Below are 18,143 nucleotides of genomic sequence, written 5' to 3'. Positions count from 1 at the left end.
CTGTCACAGAAAAACTTTATCGCGCGCGTCCCTGTTCTTTCCCGGGACTCAAACTATCTCTATGCCAAATTTCATCAAAATCGGTTGCGAGGTTTAAGCGGGAAAGCGTAACAGACAGACAGACAGACAGAGTTACTTTCGCATTTATAATATTAGTTGGGATTTAAAAAAGATGTGTTGTATTACTGTAATCCGTATACAGACGACGGCACATTGAAGTAAACAGTGGAATCATTTATACTATGTGATTGTGAAAGTGGTATTTTGTAACGAAAATGTAAAGTTTATGGAGAAGAGGAGAATATATTATTATTCAATTAAAATCTTACACAAAAAATAAGGTACAAAAGGCGATCTTAGTGACGTTTGGCATCCTCTACCAGTTTCTTCTCAGTAAATGTCTCTTCTTCTCCAATGCTAACTTAATTTTATGCCAGTGCGAACTTAACTTGGTGACATTAAAAGCCTATCAAAATATAGCAATTTGGATTCCCTTTATCAGTGTGGGCTTTGTTTTACTCGAAATGAGGTAAGGTCAACCAATTAATAGTTTATTATGTTTATAACAATTGAGTTATTTTCAGTAAAAGGCCTTGTTATAAGTGTGGTAGTATATTGTTAACATTTTTTACGTCATTGAAGTATTGTTTATCGTTTAACAATGTCATGTAATTGTATTAATTAATTTAATAGTTATCTAACCAACATTTAATAGTCGGGTTAATTCTCACTTACAGGATTCTGAAAAAACAACGCGAGGGGCAATGTCCTACGCAGTGATCATTTTAAAAGAAGACGATTTTTCAATTTGGTAAGTTATTTTCTCTTATTTATCAAAACACATGAATCAGAAAAATGATTGATTTGCAACATAGTGTGCATTTGTAATTAGTTACTGTCACATTGCAGCATTCGTACAATATGAATATTAATCATAATATTCAAAGTAATATACCTACTTGTTTGACACAATAAATTCACGCGGTCGCGCTTTGTTGGAGCGCATTAACATCACAATAGCACGAATGTTATCGAATTAACATAACAGATTGCTTTGTGGGTCATAACAGGACGGGCTGGAACTAGCGCTGTTNCATGTCACTAGGACGCATAGTTTCCGAGGATTAAGCGAAAAACCGAAAAGTGGCACCTTTAAACCCCCCTCTCCCCGCCGGCTCAAGGGCTAAGGACGGGGACTTTTGCTATGTTCACCTCCTAACTAGTCTAAATAAAGTCCTGAAGTCAGAAATTGTGTTCTACAGTTTTCCATCTATAATGCTTTATTGACTGGACTATCTACATAGGTAATAATATGGATGTAGAGAAAGAAAGAGAGAAAAAAAGAAAGGAGACATTTATTTCCATTATTATCAGATATATTAAAGAGTGTGAATTTATCTTAGAATACGCTAAGTTAAAGTAACGTTGAAAATATTTTGGATCATAAGTTTATTTTTCAATGAGCATTTTTTAGCAAGCGGAAAGCGAATGCATTTACATTATTGTGCCTCTTTGTCGTTGCATCCGTTGAATCTAAATAAAAAAATGTTTTTTCTTTACTTCAGTAACGTAAAGTCTTGTTATGATAAGTGTTTTGTTTCGGCTGGGTGGCCACGAGATAAGATCAATTTAATTAGACTGGTTACAGAAGAAAATTATCAACACACTTCTTATTAATGAGGGATTTTAATGAAACAAATACTGATTTTCTGTGAATTTAACGCATCAGCAGAGACGTTTTTCTGACTGATACCTGTAGGTAGCTAATATCTTAGTCAAAAACAATCTAGCTGCTCATTACAATCTGCCTTGTTGGGTAATCACAGTTATCAATCAGCGGCAGGTTTTCCTGCTATCCGTCATTTTATGTAAATTACCCGTTGCATCGGACGGATGGTTTCAAAATACCATAAGTGCTATTTGCAAACGACGAATAAAAATTGGAACTTCCATAGGCGAGCCCAAGCCCGCATGGTGCGTTGCGAAACGCGCCGCTTTGGCGTCTAACGTAACTATTATCATTCGTTTTCACTATCGTTTGTCGTTGACTCGTCACTCCATTGTAAATTGTAGTCTGTAAACCATAATAAACTGCAAGGTCGCAGCCATGTGGTGGGGGCTGGCACATGACTGCACTCCGTGAAGTTTCAGTAGCCACACGACAAACGCTACCGAAGGCGACCGCGAACTTGTATCGGAACTCTGATCGCACAAATTCCTCGATGAGATCGGCGCTTGAGTCATCTATGAACCCCATAGAATGTTGAGACTCCAAGGCGATTCTTAGTCAAATCTCAAGAACAAATGTTTCAATCACAAAAGCTCTGGCCGAGCCGTATGTTTGTTCAGCTGTAGTCGAAGTCTGTATCGAATTGCGCAATTGGTTCATAACCCTTGTGGCTGAAGAATTCAAGTTGTATTACAGTGGTGGTAGTGCTATCTTGTAAAGCCGTCAGTTATTTAATGGACGTGTTCCAATAAAGCGATCCTGACGCCGACCGGTGCGTGTCGCAGTAATACGAAAATGACTCGAAGACAGTGCAATATTGTGATCATTTTGTAAATACTTTGAAAGTGATCATTGTATGTTGTAAAGGAAACTGTGTAAAAAAGTTGTCGGATATGAAGGCATATTATGGAGTTTGTTCTGCTCTTTTATTACTAACTCTTGAATATGGTGAGTAATGTAAAACCTTACGATTATTTTTTTAACAGAATGACTATTACTTATGACTATAGCTAACTGACCTAGAGTTATTATCACAATTAAATTTTTTATTATATTTCGTTTCATGCGTGGAAAACAATGGAAAATACAACAGTCAAACAAGTTTCATGCTTCATGAAAATTTTAATGCATTTGCACAGACTGAAACCTTAAATTTTCATTGACCTTGATTTAAATTTTCACGAACATCTAAACTTAAATTGACAATGTAAGCGATTGATTGAGGGGATTAATCGAACCCGCTATCGTGCCCTGTATAGTTATAGTGGTAATAGGGTCTGCCCATTAAAACGTATTTAATAAATTAAAAAATAATGACCATTAACTAGTCTTTGATTTAAAAATAATTCCTTGTAAATAGCCGTGTTTATGCAAAGTACCTACAAGACGTAATGATAAACTTAATGACTACAAAGTCATTAATGCATGTATCGAGCACAACAACCAACGATTGCGAAAAGAAAACTAATATTTCAAGTTAAAAATTGCTATCTAGCGTGATTGTCTTTCTAGGCGAAGGCAAAACAATAAATGAATCTTGTTACGAAGTTGTATGTTGAACTGACTGGATAATTAGGTAATTAATTTTGTTCAAACTTTACTTACTGTGCCTTGGATTTTTATTGAAAACATCAAATTAATTTTGTAGGTAATATTTCTATAGGCGGTTCCAGTACTTAGTTTCCAAATTTTCGTGTAGTGAAAATCAGTTTTAATAAAGTTATGTCGGAATTTTATGTTTAGGTATGTAAAAATCAAGTTGCACATCTTGATAGCTGCTAACTCTCGAATTCGGGCCTATTCGACAAAAAGCCTTCGATAAACAACGCCAAAATTGGCTTAAGTATTACTTAATTTCCTTCCGAGAAAAGGATCTCTACTTCAAGCATCTCTACTTCTCAAAAGGAACTGCCACTCTCCGCCACTGTGCAATATTAGGTACGGGTAGTAGGATCATTAAACTTCAATCGTGACAATTATTTTTTACTTATAAAATGTACGTTAGTCTACCTATTCTGAATGTTCGCGTGCACCAATGTAGGTAAGTGAAGTGCCCAATGACTACAGACGACCGAAGTTGTACCTGTGGTTGTGCAACAAAACATGAAAACATTCCTTTGATAAAATTTAATTTAGCATGCACCTACTCGTGGAAGCATTTATTCCACGAGTAGGTGCATGCTAAATTAAATTTTACGAGTCAACTGCATTTTCGTATTTCAGTAACTTTTATTGAAAAAGACGGTTTTTTAAATTCCTGTTGCTTACTCTGTAGATAACGGACTAATAAACTAATGTAGGTACCTACTTATCTTACATCCTGTTGTCAAGTTTTCTCCCTTTCAGACATATTTTGGTGTTTTTCAACCGTTAAATTGTGAAGAGTTCCTAAACCGTGATCCGTGACAGTCAAATGTTTGTTATGCCAATTACGCTGCACATGCAGTAACGTTACATAATCGCAACATCGAGAATATTGTTCTAATGTGGGAAGTAGGTACACAAATAACACTAAACGTACTTAAATCTTTATTAACTGTACACATGACTTAATATTAATGGTTAGGTAGGTTAATGTTAAAACTAGTCTTATCTTCATTTGTACTACGTTAGTTTTTCTTCGGTGAGTGTGTAGTTCTTGGGGATGCAGACCTCGCTGGCCCCTATTTTGAGCGGTACCTTGTCATTGGGACACTTGAGAGGTTTCGTGGCGGCAGTCACTCCGAGTTGTGCGCAGTACAGGAAACAGTACAGGATGGTCAGAAACACAAATGCGGTTCTTAGGTAACGAGACATCTGAAAAGATAAAAAAATGCATTAGACTAAACCAAATTAGTAGTTCTATTATAGTGAAATGTGTAAGGATTTTTTGGGACCTTTCGTTGATAATTTGTTTTGAACCCTGCCTACAGCCTCATCTGCGTAGATTTTGATAAAATACACTCGCGAGCAAAAGTATGGAATCACCATACTTGTTCCGAGCGATCGTAAGAACTAAATGACTAATAGAAGATAATTAAAAATGGTACCATTTAAAGGTAATGTTTTACACTTTAAATTGATACTATAAATACATACATAATCATTCAGTTCTTAAGATGGCTTGGAACCAAACACAACGGCGTGATTCCATACTTTTGCTCGTAAGTATATAAGCAAACTAATTATTACTTCTTCGCTATTTTATTGTAACATTTTAAAATTGGTTTATTATTTTTTGTGCGAAGAAGTAATAAATTAATTGATTGTTAATTGGTTTGAATAGTTCGTAATTGGTCCCGTTCTATTCAGGAATAAATAAATAATATTCTTTCAAACTTTTGCGTTTACAATTACCTAGTTTGTCGGCCGTTTGGTGTAGTGGTTCAGAACGGACTACTATGCCGAGAGGTCCCGGTTTCGATTCCCGGTCGGGCAGAAATTGAAATGATGAATTTTAATTTCTGTGACGGGTCTGGGTATGACTATATATAATATTTATGTATTTAAAAAAAAAAGTATATAAGTAGTATATCCGTTAAGCTAGCACCCATAACACAAGCATTAAGTTGCTTACTTTGGGGCTAGCTGGCGCTGTGTGAAATCGTCCAAAGATTTATTATTATTTATTATTATTATTATTAGGTATTGATGTAAGCAAATAAACGCAATTAGAGTTTGTTAAAATAAATAACAAAAATATTTTCATATTTATTTGCGTGCGTTAATACGTTTCTTGTCGAACGTGTCGGTTATTTAAAGGACAACCAACAAATCTTCTACCTGACTGATTGCACGTTAGTTCAATGTGAAAAATATCTTAATAACTGTAATTTATTCTACAATTAAGTACAGTCTGCTCAGAAACTATGATAAATTTAATGAATCGCACAAAGATGACAAGCGGTTTAAATAGGTTTTCACAAGCTAATCGACATAATTCATAAGCTAATTTTAAGTGATCGAACAGCTATTGCTGTTGCATTATACCGAAATCGTTTCATAGTAATGTTATACCTGGTAGGAACAACTTTCAGATTATGCCAACACCGCTCACCGATCGAAATTCAGAGATTATGTCTGACAGACAATATACAGTATCTTAGGTTCCTACTTATACATAACCTTTTAATCATGAATATCTGGATTCAAAATAAATGTATTATTTGGTTTAATATGTAAACAACGAATCTTTAATTGGTGCTTATTTATACAGTAAGTATAAGTTATACTGACTAGATTTTGGGGTCAATTTGTGTAAAAATAAATAATGATATCCAAACAAATAAACAAATATTATTTACGTAATTCAAACTATTATTATAGTTATTCAAATGTAATTTTAAGTAAAAATAAAAAATATTGAATACTAAACTTTACGCAAACTTTTAACGGTTTAAAACTAGGTCATCCCTATTTTGCGCGGCTTCAACCATTTCTTTTTATATTTTTTTCTATTTAGTCTAAATTAAATGAATTTTACGACACAAAAATAATTCAACACTCACTTTTAACAAATAATGTCAAGTCGATATGACCTTCCCGTCTCCGGCACAAACGTATACTGAACCACAAAAGTAAGCTACACATTAAGTTTATATGATGTAAACTTGTTTTGCACAATACCAAGTCACTAACCCTGAACTTTCGTTAAAGTTCAGGTAATAATGTGGTTGGTAGGTATACTAACGGTGTTTTTCCGATAGGATCGGGCGCGGAGTGTGACGGAGGGAAATTTGTGAGCTTCGTGCGGTGGTCGGGGGTGACTCCGGAGCGGGCGACGCCGGTGTTCGTGTATTCGGCGAGCGGGGACGAGGAGTCTCTGACCGGAGCGTGCCTGGCGCGCTGCAGGGAGCTGCCCGACTGCGCCGCCGTGCTGGTCTCCTACTCCAAGGGCAACTGCCAAGGCGTCACAGCCACGGAAAGCGTCGAACTGCAACAGAACAACGACGTTTCCTACTTCAAAAAAATATGCTTGGAACGTGTGTAGGCCTCTCTCTTTTAATTCAATTTTACGTCACTCCACTGTCGATATTTTAATACCGGTTGGAATACATAGGAGAACGAATTCGTTGCGTGTGTTATACAATCGGTGGCGCAAATGTTTCTTTGTTGCGAAACATTTAAATCGGCGACATGGACTAATCATTTTTGAAATTTAAACTTTTAACGAGTTTACGTAGTAATTCGTTTAATCCACGAAGTTAAACTTTTTGAATGAAACCGATCTGCACCTTATATTTTTCTCGTGATCTTGCTGTAACTATGGTAGAGTCAATTAATGTTTTCTAGCTGATCGGACTATTTCCATAAATTAATAAATCTTCTGTAATTAAATGTCAAGAATCCTATAAGAAATATCTTTTAATTGGTCAATATTGTTTAAAATATGTTTTAATAGGTTTTCCAAGGTTGTCAACTTTGTAAAGTTGTAAGTTTATTGCGTTTTAGAATGGTAGTGAAAGATTTATTGGTTATCAGAGGCAGACGGGTGCGGCGAGCGATGGTGGGCCCTGGAGAGCACGCCGGGCTACCATCTGCATCCAGAGACCCCCAACATCAAGCTCATTGTGAACAGCACAGTCCAGGAGTGCTACAAGGCTGTACTTGATGACCACAATGGACAACGATATAGGTGAATATTCAACCACATTAACTAATTCCTCAGTAATAACAAAGCCTTTCTTTCCTCGTAAACGCATAAGTCCTACCTTCCTTCTATCCGAACTTAACGCCGCAGCGATGCCAGCGGTTCGAGTTTCAATCGTGTTGGGGACAAATGCTAATGCGAAAGATAAACAATGTCTCGTCTTCGGCATCTATTTTCCCATGAATTTACTGTTTAGTGTCACTAGATAAACCCAACAAGAAATCAAACACTTTCATTTTTAGCTAGAGACAATGGCTTATAATTAAACATACCTACCTAGCTTAGGTGTTGTGTGTGAGCACATTATTGTATTTCTCAACCGACTTCAAAAAAAGGAGGAGGTTCTTATGACTTAGGTACCTACGTAGCGTAAGGTTTGCGTGTGATATTAACCTTCGATGCCGTTGCATTGCGATAATATGTTTTATTATAAGAAATAAATTACATAATTAATTTACTCAAAACATGGCAGACAGCGAGTAGATATAAATTATATACATAATTATGATGACAGTACACTTGAGACCATGATAAAACTCGTATATACCTAATGGCCACCCAAAATTATGTAATAATAAATATTATACAAACAAATTGACTTCAGAATATTGCTTTTCTATGCTGATATCCATATGTAAATGGTTTCTCAAATGACTTTTACTGTTTCAAGTCCTTGATCTCTTAAAAATGTGTCACGAAAACACGATATGGAAATGATTATACATGGTGAATATAAATGATTTTTTTATCATCAATTTTTTTCTAGATCAGCTCAATGGGTGGGCCCTGGAGCTGTGTACAACACGGAATTGATTAAGGTGTCCGAGGGTCTAATGGGAAATTGCATTCTCAATGTGGAAGACAAGTTCACGGAACCCGAATCATATAGAGTGTCAAACTACTACACGTTCTACATAGAGAACCAGTGTAGGCATGATTGTAAGTATATTGCTATTTATTAAATTTATTTATTTCATCACCAACAAGATTACATTGAAGCATTCACAAGAAAAACTCTCAAGTGCATGTAAGATGAAAACCGTAATACGCATAATCAATCTTGCTCTACCCTTGTACGATTTTCATAGCAACATCTCAATCAATATTCGCTTAAATTACTAGGTTGAATATTTTTGATAGGTTTGTAAGTACTCCTTGTACCAAATAGCTTGTACAGTTGCGGCAGGCCTGTTCATCTCCGCGAGTTTGCATCGAAAACAAAACACGCGCGACTACCCCTCCTGAGATACCAAATCGACAGGACAATCACGAGCGAGTATTGACGCACGCACGTATTCTTCACCCATTTGCATTGTAAAGACATTAAACCATAATGTAAAAACGGTGGTGCAATTAATACTGTGCAGTATTTTTTAACTGCCTGAATAATATTAGAAACACAAAATATAATTCATGCTTATTCATGTATTTCCTCCGCCATTTTTCGCAGTTTGGCACCTCACGTCACACATCATTTTACCGAAATCAGCCCTATGTCTTCGGCGCAGTACCGATCACTGCCGTTTGTCAACAAAATGGTGCTCGACTCTTGAGACAAGCTAAATTACACCATATTGTTAACGACATTGAGCATACATTTTTTTAAATACCTTCGCGAAGAAAATCTTCTGTACGAAGTACTTATTATTATTCTGTGGTTGCGGTCAATAAGAAATAATATTATAAAATAATATTTTTATGTTCTACACATAACAATGCCCTTTTGAGATACGTTGCGTAGTTTTTGTTGATGGTGAAACCCATTGCTAATTTAATTTTTGATTCATAGCACTTGCATTAGTTAACTAATATATTAACATGCAGCATTTCTACTAAATAAAGAGCTTTTTAATTCCTTATTCCGCATTTTAATACAAGTTCAACCTTGCTTGATTTGAAAGAGAATGTCTCTTCTATGCCGGATACCTAAATTAATACCTATACCTAATAAAATACATATGTATGTATTCTCTTTGATGCTTGTTGTGATAGATGCCAGTTTTACTGGTCCGAGCCAAATATCAAATGCATTTACATATTCTTAATGTTATCATATTTTTAGTATGTTTTAAAGCTTTGGTTTTAAGTATGTAATTCGCCTTAACAACCGATGTTCGATTTAATTTTATTAGGAGTTTCTGTAAACAGAATCACATATCCACAAAAAAGCAAACGATATGTACACATCTAATTTGTTGTGCCTAAACAGGTAGTAGATGATCCTAAATCTTTGTACGCACAAACAATATTGGAAGCAAATAATTGAACTGCACTAAAATATACAAACTTTTATCATATACGTACTTAGTCGTGATATTGATAATATTCTATTTTTTATTTTAGATCCGAGTAAAATTGATCGATGTTCTTATGAGGAATATTACAATCAAACATTGAAACACGTCGAATTTACTGTGAAGAACTATACAAAAGATGAGGTAAGTATTTTATGTCAGTATCTACCTAAAGTGGTTTCGGTAACGATAGTATTAAGCTTTCTTTGAGAACTCTACATCTTGTCCTAGAATAAAAGTAGTTGCAGAATCTTGACATAATTATGTCTACCTAAGTTAAAAAATTATAAGGTACTACCGGCAACAGTTTTAACTGCCCATTGCCGTCATGTCTCGTTCTATCGCAAAGAATCACCATTAATTGATGAGAGCGAGAGCAAAATCGGAAATGGATAGTTAACACTTAGGCCGTATGTAAGTACGTCGAAAACTCTCTTTCTTGAGAATTAGCAAAAAAAAACAATTAATTAAAAAAATGCATTATCTTAGTTTATTTATTTATTTGACGTAGTGCAAAAGCGCTTGCGAATTGGAGGAGCACTTCATCTGCCGCGGCTTCACGTGGACCATGGACGGCCGCAAGGACTCCGCCCGGGGGTTATGCGACCTGCACAGCGAGGACCTCGTCACGACGGGCTCCTGGCTGCTGAGGAGGACCTCGCCCGCTACGTACTACAGGCGGGTCATCTGCCTTAACAGTAAGACTTATTTCTTTTTATGGTGCTCTACTTATTTAAGTAAATGGCCCTACTGACGTTGGGTTTGATAGGATCAATGAATCGACGATTTTAATTTGTCTTCTGGAGCCTGAAATTTTTACATTGACTACGATAGCCATCATCATCTAATCTCTTTCTACTTTGTGTCCCTACTTTCTAAACAACACCAATAGATTATGTCCACATACGTGTAAGAAATCTACACGTATGTAGAGACAATTTATTGGACAATTTTGTTGATTTTTAAAAAGTTATAAGAAAGCGTTTCTTTTTCGAGTATTTCATCATCATCATTTCAGCTATAGGACATCCATGATGCACATAGACATTCCCTAAATCTAAATTTAAATGTGACAAAGACATTGTAATTTCCAGTCACAGTCGAGTGCGAGGAGTCCAACCTGGTTGTGACGTACTACCCGCGTGGTTCGTTCCGTGGGCGCGTGTACGTGCCCGGGCGCGGCGAGCGCTGCGGCGCGCGCGCCGTCGGCCGAAGAGTACGATTGGCGCTGCCGCTCTATGGCGACTGTGACGTCAACTTCGCCTACGCCATTACTAAGACGCCGGCGGGGATGGTTAACAGGTAAAATCCAGGAAAACAGGATAATTCATGTGTCAAATGTTTAGTTATTAAAAAAAAATGATGGTCTTCCTAGCGCTGCCGTCACGGTAATACTATCTATACAGTATTCCAACTCGGCCATATTTTTGAAATAAATGTCAACAGTCGCGCGGTACGTCACAGTATGACAACATGCGATAGGGCTGCCCACCTACTGCCCACCACCCACAGTACCCAGTTTAATTACATCTGCCTACTTAGAATTTCTATATAGTTTTGTGATTGTATTTTTTTATTTAGTTAGACAAAAAAAATACTTTGGGAATGGAATAGGCTAAAAATGTGTGTTGTTTTGTGATTAGTAGATTTAATTTAGTAAAAACTATTTAAATAATTTCGAAACTTTAATAATCATAATGATCTGTTACTTTAATTTCGGGCGGGCGAAGTCGTGGACAAAAGCTGGTTTGATACAATATAATTTTCATTTCAAATCAAACTGACTGAAAATGACAATTTGACTAGTTTTTGACCAATTTGACCGTAAATGACGGTCAGTCAATTTCAATCAGTTTTGTCATTTTTAACACTTGGCCACCGACGTCCATTCGGCACATTCGCGACACCCCCGACTTTTGCATACCGAGCGCATACCGAGATTTGAATTTCGAAAGAAAGTTCTCGTTTCGTCAGTTTATATGAAGTTACAATACTGTATGATATTATTACCGTGCTCTAGCGCTGCCGTTGTTGTCTCAAAAAATTAGATGCTGACCAAACTAACAACCGATAAAAAGTCTGTAGTTTACGAGGACTCTATCAATGAAATCTCGTCGTAAGTTCGTGTGTAACGTTTGCATTCACCATTATCTTATATGATGCGTAAAGGTACATTGGCGCTCTTTTGTTTTCAGGACCATGGCTTACGCGATGGTGATGATCCAGAATAACCCTATCATCCAGACGGCGGGCGACCGCTGGGTGCGCGTGGGCTGCTCACCTGGACCCAAGTCGTCCACGCACTCTGTTGACGCTACCGTTGCGGTGCGAGACTCTGGGTAAGAAGTTATACCTACTACTGCTGACAGTACGAATCTTAGGATCATTAATCGACAAATTATATCGAACTATAAGCATCAGAAAGTCTTTTTAACGAACTTATTTAATATCCTGAGAATCAAATCTAAAACTAACTGACTAAACTGAAACAGATTGATACGCTGAAACGAAAGAGCCAAGTTCAAATTTTCAGTATTTCAGATTTAAATTAGCCTGATTGTTCGAAAGAAGAATGATTCGATTTAGACAATCTGAGTTGTGAGTTCCGAACTCAGCCATAAATCGTCTCTACTACTTAGCACTTACTATGGGTAGATAACTACCCATCACACCATGCGTTCTCAATCATTTCTATCCCATCCTCAAATGATGTTTCTTTATTTATTTATTGAGAAAGTCAACAGCAATTTTACAATATGTTTTCTCTCAGGCGGCCATCTCAAGCGAGCGAGTCATCGAACGCGGGCACTCCAGCGTCTGCTAGTGCAGTCTATAATGCCAACACAGCACCGCTCACAATGTACGTCGTCCGCGCCGCCGACGACTCTGCCACAGCACCCACGGTGTCGCTGGGAGAGCCACTGGAACTGAGGATAGAGACCACGGGTATGATAATGTGATAGTAAAAGTTGCCTTTATGAAGAAACTAGCTTTCCGCCCGCGGCTTCGCCCGCGTGGAATTTTGTCTGTCACAGAAAAACTTTATCGCGCGCGTCCCTGTTTCAAAAACCGGGATAAAAACTATCCTATGTTCTTTCCCGGGACTCAAACTATCTCTATGCCAAATTTCATCAAAATCGGTTGCGAGGTTTAAGCGGGAAAGCGTAACAGACAGACAGACAGACAGAGAGACAGAGTTACTTTCGCATTTATAATATTAGTTGGGATAATATGTCGCTGTCGCTTATGTAAATAGCAACTTACCTACTTGCTAGCCGTTCGCTCTTCTAACTGATTTCACCGTACCTTGTCGTCCGTAGATTAGTATTGTAGAACTATTGACTTCAGCTTCAAGCTGATAATGTAAGATGGCCAATACGACAAACTAAAATTAGCCAATGTTGCATCTTAATTTTTCATTCACTCTTCATTATTCCAGGAACGGAAATCATAAATGGAAATAGCGACGACGGTATGTCGATATTTGTAGCCCGGTCAAATAACGCGACTAGTTACGGTTATGTTCATGATTATTGTTCTACCCGCAGACAGAAACGAGATTGAGGCGTACCATTTGGTGGCTTCATCACGGTTGGGCGACAGCTCTGTACTGTTACTAGACAGCAGAGGCTGCTCTACCGGACAGGTATGTTATTTAACTCTTCTGACTCCTTTTGCAATTAATGGTCCTTCGAGCCGGATTCTCTAAATTCATACCAGTACATGTTTTTGCATTGAGTTCCTTAAAAACCCTTTTGTTACGTCATCACATTTAGATAAGGCTATCTAGACCTCAACATAAAACTCTCCTCCATAAATCGATATGACAAAAGAATATGGATATGCTCGAACATGAAACTCAACCCGAAGTCATCTCTGAGTATAGCCTGACCAGGAACATAAAAACCCTGACATAGAGGCGCGTCAATTGCATTTGATAGTGCAACACTGAGTACAGTCGTACCTGTGTTAAATTAATAGGCTAACTGTATGTATCAGGATTCAGGATTACGGGCTAATTTGATATTTTCATAAATTAACGAAAAAATATTATTATAGGTAACCTAATTTAAATAAATTAAATGAAACCATCAATTGAGCTAGTAGAATTTATTTTATTATTCATCAATATTTAATCAAATTCAGAACTTGAATATTCAATTGCAATGTCTGCTCATGAACGCTTCAAACTCGGTACTTCTTTCCCAATCCCATAAAATTCAACACTTAGAAAGTGACAAAAATAAAATAAAATAGGTAGTTGAAATGAAACAAACCACAGCTAATTTTCATAGTGGACTGTACTATACTACTATAGGTACGATAAACATGTCAGTCAATTTGACAACCTTTGTCGAAAACATTATTCAATGAAAATATTGTCCAAACCCTTAGTATTTCTCTTCGACAAATACTTTAACACATTGTGAACCACTTTTCTTTCACGGCTATAAAAAGATTTTAGCAATTTAATTCACAAAATCAATTGCGCACATTTAAAATAAAGTTTGTTTACACTTTGACAGCAATAGACTGACATGCAACTGCAAGGTGACATGTCAATGAAGTTTTCAGTTACTGTTGCCATTAAAAGAAATTAGTACCATTAGTTTTCCGCAACATGGCGAGGGTTTTTATGTTCCTGGTCGGGCTATAAAATTATTATGAATACTGGGTTAAAAAATGTGTATTCGAAATAAATTATGTAAAACTATCTGACTCAGCACTAAGCCTCATTTCAGGTGGACTTCCCGCCTTTCACGAGGACGTGGATGGGCGGCACGCAGCGACTGTCGGCGCGCTTCAAGGCGTTCCGCTTCCCAACCTCGCACGTGGTTCGGTTCGCTCTTATGGTCCGATTTTGCGAACACAAGTGTGCTGCTGTAAGTAAAACCTACCTATATAAATGAGACAATCATGGGCTAATGATGATTTGTAACCCACCCCTCCAAAAATTCTCACTAGTTGACGATGAGGTACCTACCGCACATTATGGAGTTCGGTTTAAGCATTCTATTACTAGCTCGCTTTATACATAATAGAGTACCTAGTTGACACACGTGGTTATTGACGTACTTTATGTGAGCTGATGAAACAAAATATGACGTCACCAGTTCGCACACTCAATTGACTATTTATTGATTTCAAAGCTAATAAAAAACAAATTAATACAGCAATTTGAAAACTAACTGGCTTTTCGGGACTAGATTGAAGTGTTTTTACAGAAGTCTTAATGTTGTCGATAACCCAATTATGTAGGTACAAGTAATCGCAAGGATCATTACTTATTTATTAGCCCATTATCATTTACTATAAATTTTCATTTTTAACTTGCAGGTAAATTGCGCAACTCATCAAGCGCGTAGTGCTCGCGAGACGAACGATACGTCGTCGTACCAACTCGACGACAACGCGGTCGCGGCCGCTGTCAGGGAGGAATCCTGGCAGAACAACAGGATAGCCCCCAGTGGCTCTAGTGGCTATCCCGGTGGCCCCAGTGGAGTGGTAGCCCAGGGCGGCGCCGCTTTATGTGGGGCCGCTGAAGGACAAGTGCCGCTAGAAGTCGAAATGGTCGTGGGATCTGGGGACGTGCTGTCAGCTGATACGCTGGTCCGGGCTGACCATCATGCTAATATTCGTAAGTTTTGGAAATCACAGGTATATCGTTCGTTCGTTTCAGCCAAATGACGTCCACTACTGGACAAAGGCCTCCTTCGAGGTTTTCCACAATGCACGGTCCTGCGCTGCCCGCATCCAGGCTCTTCCCGCGACCTTTACCAGATCGTCGGTCCACTTAGTAGGAGGCCTGCCCACGCTACGTCTTCCAGCCCGTGGTCGCCACTCGAGAACTTTTCTGCCCCAACGGCCATCGTCTCTACGAGCTATGTGCCCCGCCCACTGCCACTATCACAATAACTGGATTCCTATAGTAATGAAGCGGAGTGGGAATAGTGCTTTTGTGAGTCAAACGCATTGAGACTTCTATTAGGTCTGTTTACGTCACATGTTACTCTTTTCTTGCGCCATCTCACCACTCGATCAATTTTTTGCCAACTGCCGCTCGTTCTGAAAAACATGGCCAGGTTGGTTAGTTAATTAATCGACTAATTAATTATTGTATGGGCACTTAGATTTTATTAGAACGTAAATATGTTTTTAAATTGATTGTCGCGCGTGTTCCGCATCTTTAAATTAGCAGGACACAATTGTTATAAAATAAATCGTAAATATACTTTAAGTATTCGACGTAGAATACATTTTAATGTCGGAATCTCAGATAAGTAAGTATTCGTTCGACGCGTAAAGTCATGTAATCAATCAGGCTTCATACATTGTGTATAAATTAGTGTTAAGTTATATCATCATTACCTACACAAGGGAGGTAAATTCAGTAGTTAGAACGCGTTATACGTTACGCGTAAAGTACGCATTTTATTAGTAAGTTGAAACGACTTTAAGAAAAAATTCTAAGAGCTTTCTCCATAGATAAAGAATACTTAGGCAAATACTTCTGTAAGTATGTGGAGGATGTTACTTCTAACGCGCAACGTTTCATAAACTTTTACACCTACACTACACCGATGTTTTCATAAAATCTGGCTCTGCCACCTTTTAAGTATTGTCACTTAAGTAGGCTTATGATTGTGTTTTATTTCTCAAAAAGTAATATTCAACATAATATAATTCGTATATTAATTTAGTGAAACTACTCAGTCTACCAGATAGTGTGAATGTAGCTAGCACGCGAATGTTACCCTTCGACGCGCATTTGTTTTTGAAGAATCTTGATAATGAAATTTCGTAGGTCTACTACGAAAACACCGTTTAATAACAATGTCGGTAGAGCATTGCTCTCGCATTTAATTGGAAGATTCTAATATAGGCTAAAGCTGATCTTATTATAGTAGCTTATAGGTACCTACCTACTACAGATGCAGCTCAGGCAGAACATAGTAGGTAGTATAAGTGGTCGTTCGCAATAAAGAGTCGCTAACTTTAGATAATGTATGTTACAACGTCCATAGACGTCAACGCCAACGTCAATAGATACAGAAGGTTGCATCTACTAGATCTAGAATACAAGACATATTTTTTTATATTAGTTCTTGTTCAGATACGCACGGTCACCGCGCGGTTTGTGGGTGGTTCTCATTGGCGAGGCTCTGAGGCGGTTACGGTTCGATACAAACTGTCCGAGAACTGCTCAGAAACCGCGCGGATTCTGTCGTATCTGAACTAAGCCTACAATCCAAGGTAGTTATTATTCATGTGGAGATGTTGAAATATTTAGTATAGGACTATATTTAGATTTTTGTTAATTTATTTTAATTTGTGTGTGTATATTTTTTTATTTATGAACTAAATCTGCCACCCCTTACAATTAGCCGCTGCCTTAACGGCATCTACTTATTAGATGTAGCGGCATTATTTAGATTTTTTTTTTGTGTTCAGCACCGGAGGAGATCGACGCATCATCGGGCGCGCTGGTGTGCGTTCACGAGCTGCTGTTAGTAGCGCTGGCGTTGGCGTGGCTGGGCGTGCAAGTGCTGTTACTGCTGGGCTGCTGCGTGCTCGTCAAACGGTGAGTGAGTGAGCGTGGTGTAACTTTTTTTATTCTTTTTTTATGCAAGACAAGACAGGTATTTGACCGCAATCCATATCCAACGTGGCATTCCATAGATAAACGTGCTTATTTAGCGATAGAACGCGGCGCGAATGGCTTGGCGAAGTGGTGCCGTGTTCTCTCATTAATTAGTTCAAATGATGTAGCGTGGTGAGGGTAAGCTTACAGGTGGTAGCGCGTACCTACTTATCAAGCAGTTAGTGACTTCACTAGTTACCTGTAGTGGAGTTGCCGTTTCTGTTTTCATATTTATTCAGTGATAAACAAGTACTTATGTTACGAGTTTCTCTCCACATAGATGCGCTAAAGTTGATCTGTGTGATAGAGCCGTCAGTCATATCAGAAAAAGAGCTCTTCGTTACGCTGACTAAAAAAAAAGAAAAATAATGAACTTAAACCCTTTATATTTCAGGTACCGAAACCTGGCCGAGATGAGCATGCAGAAGGAGTACCAGTCGTTCGACAACGTGGGCTTCGACGTCACCACGCACCGCCGCGTGCACTGGCCCGACCAGAGCATAGACATATTGCATGCCACGTGACCTTTAAACAAACAAACAGGGTTATAGTGTGAGTTTACGTCAAACGCATTCGATATCGACTACGTATAGAAGATCCACGCTGAACTGTCCCACCAAACTCAATGACAGGGCGGCGCTACCATCGTTCAACTACTTAGGTAGATATATGGTTTCCAACATGGCTAAAATCGGAACCAGCGATCCGGTATTGACGGTGGCGCCCCACTGTCAATGTCATGGATAGGACTGTTCAGTATTTTGGAACTATAAAAAAATTACATTAAATGTATGACGGATTGTACAGCGCCCCTAGCGGAAACTTTCAAGAACTAAAATCTTCATATAT

The 18,143-nt window shown here is 38.0% G+C and overlaps 1 protein-coding gene and 1 long non-coding RNA gene across 4 annotated transcripts; one reads left to right on the top strand and one right to left on the bottom strand.

Moving 5' to 3' along the window:
• Nucleotides 1-1,450: 1,450 nt before the first annotated feature.
• Nucleotides 1,451-17,918, top strand: LOC114354192 (uncharacterized). Of its 3 annotated transcripts, XM_028306461.1 has the most exons (15): nt 1,452-2,677; nt 6,415-6,690; nt 7,190-7,343; nt 8,125-8,297; nt 9,702-9,796; nt 10,164-10,350; nt 10,747-10,954; nt 11,848-11,991; nt 12,423-12,598; nt 13,092-13,124; nt 13,201-13,298; nt 14,395-14,535; nt 14,990-15,290; nt 17,105-17,234; nt 17,689-17,918. In XM_028306461.1, exons 1-15 carry the CDS (start codon nt 2,623-2,625, stop codon nt 17,816-17,818), a joined length of 2,301 nt encoding a protein of 766 aa, XP_028162262.1. In that variant the 5' UTR covers nt 1,452-2,622; the 3' UTR covers nt 17,819-17,918. The 3 variants fall into 3 exon arrangements, with proteins under 3 accessions (XP_028162264.1, XP_028162262.1, XP_028162263.1); XM_028306463.1 differs by lacking the exon at nt 6,415-6,690 and having other exon boundaries at nt 1,451-2,677; XM_028306462.1 differs by lacking the exon at nt 13,092-13,124 and having other exon boundaries at nt 1,457-2,677; nt 17,689-17,917.
• LOC114354193 (uncharacterized) lies at nt 4,327-6,354 on the bottom strand. Its single transcript, XR_003655994.1, has 2 exons — nt 6,217-6,354; nt 4,327-4,525 (listed from the first exon to the last, which is right to left on the bottom strand). It is a non-coding gene; the product is annotated as an uncharacterized LOC114354193 (long non-coding RNA).
• Nucleotides 17,919-18,143: the final 225 nt, after the last annotated feature.

This window comes from Ostrinia furnacalis, unplaced genomic scaffold (genome assembly GCF_004193835.3).
Source record: "Ostrinia furnacalis isolate ACB-3 unplaced genomic scaffold, ASM419383v2 OfSCF1955, whole genome shotgun sequence".
In the NCBI taxonomy this organism is placed as follows: domain Eukaryota; kingdom Metazoa; phylum Arthropoda; class Insecta; order Lepidoptera; family Crambidae; genus Ostrinia; species Ostrinia furnacalis.
The sequence above is the reverse complement of the archived record's forward strand: the minus strand, read 5'-3'. Positions and strand labels throughout refer to the sequence as shown.

Excerpts from the sequence above, each read along its gene's own strand:
- LOC114354192 (XM_028306461.1), top strand. The coding sequence starts at position 2,623 with ATGAAGGCATATTATGGAGTTTGTTCTGCTCTTTTATTACTAACTCTT. Across the intron at positions 7,344-8,124 it reads CACAATGGACAACGATATAG|ATCAGCTCAATGGGTGGGCC; the intron begins GTGAATATTCAA and ends ATTTTTTTCTAG. Across the intron at positions 11,992-12,422 it reads GTTGCGGTGCGAGACTCTGG|GCGGCCATCTCAAGCGAGCG; the intron begins GTAAGAAGTTAT and ends GTTTTCTCTCAG.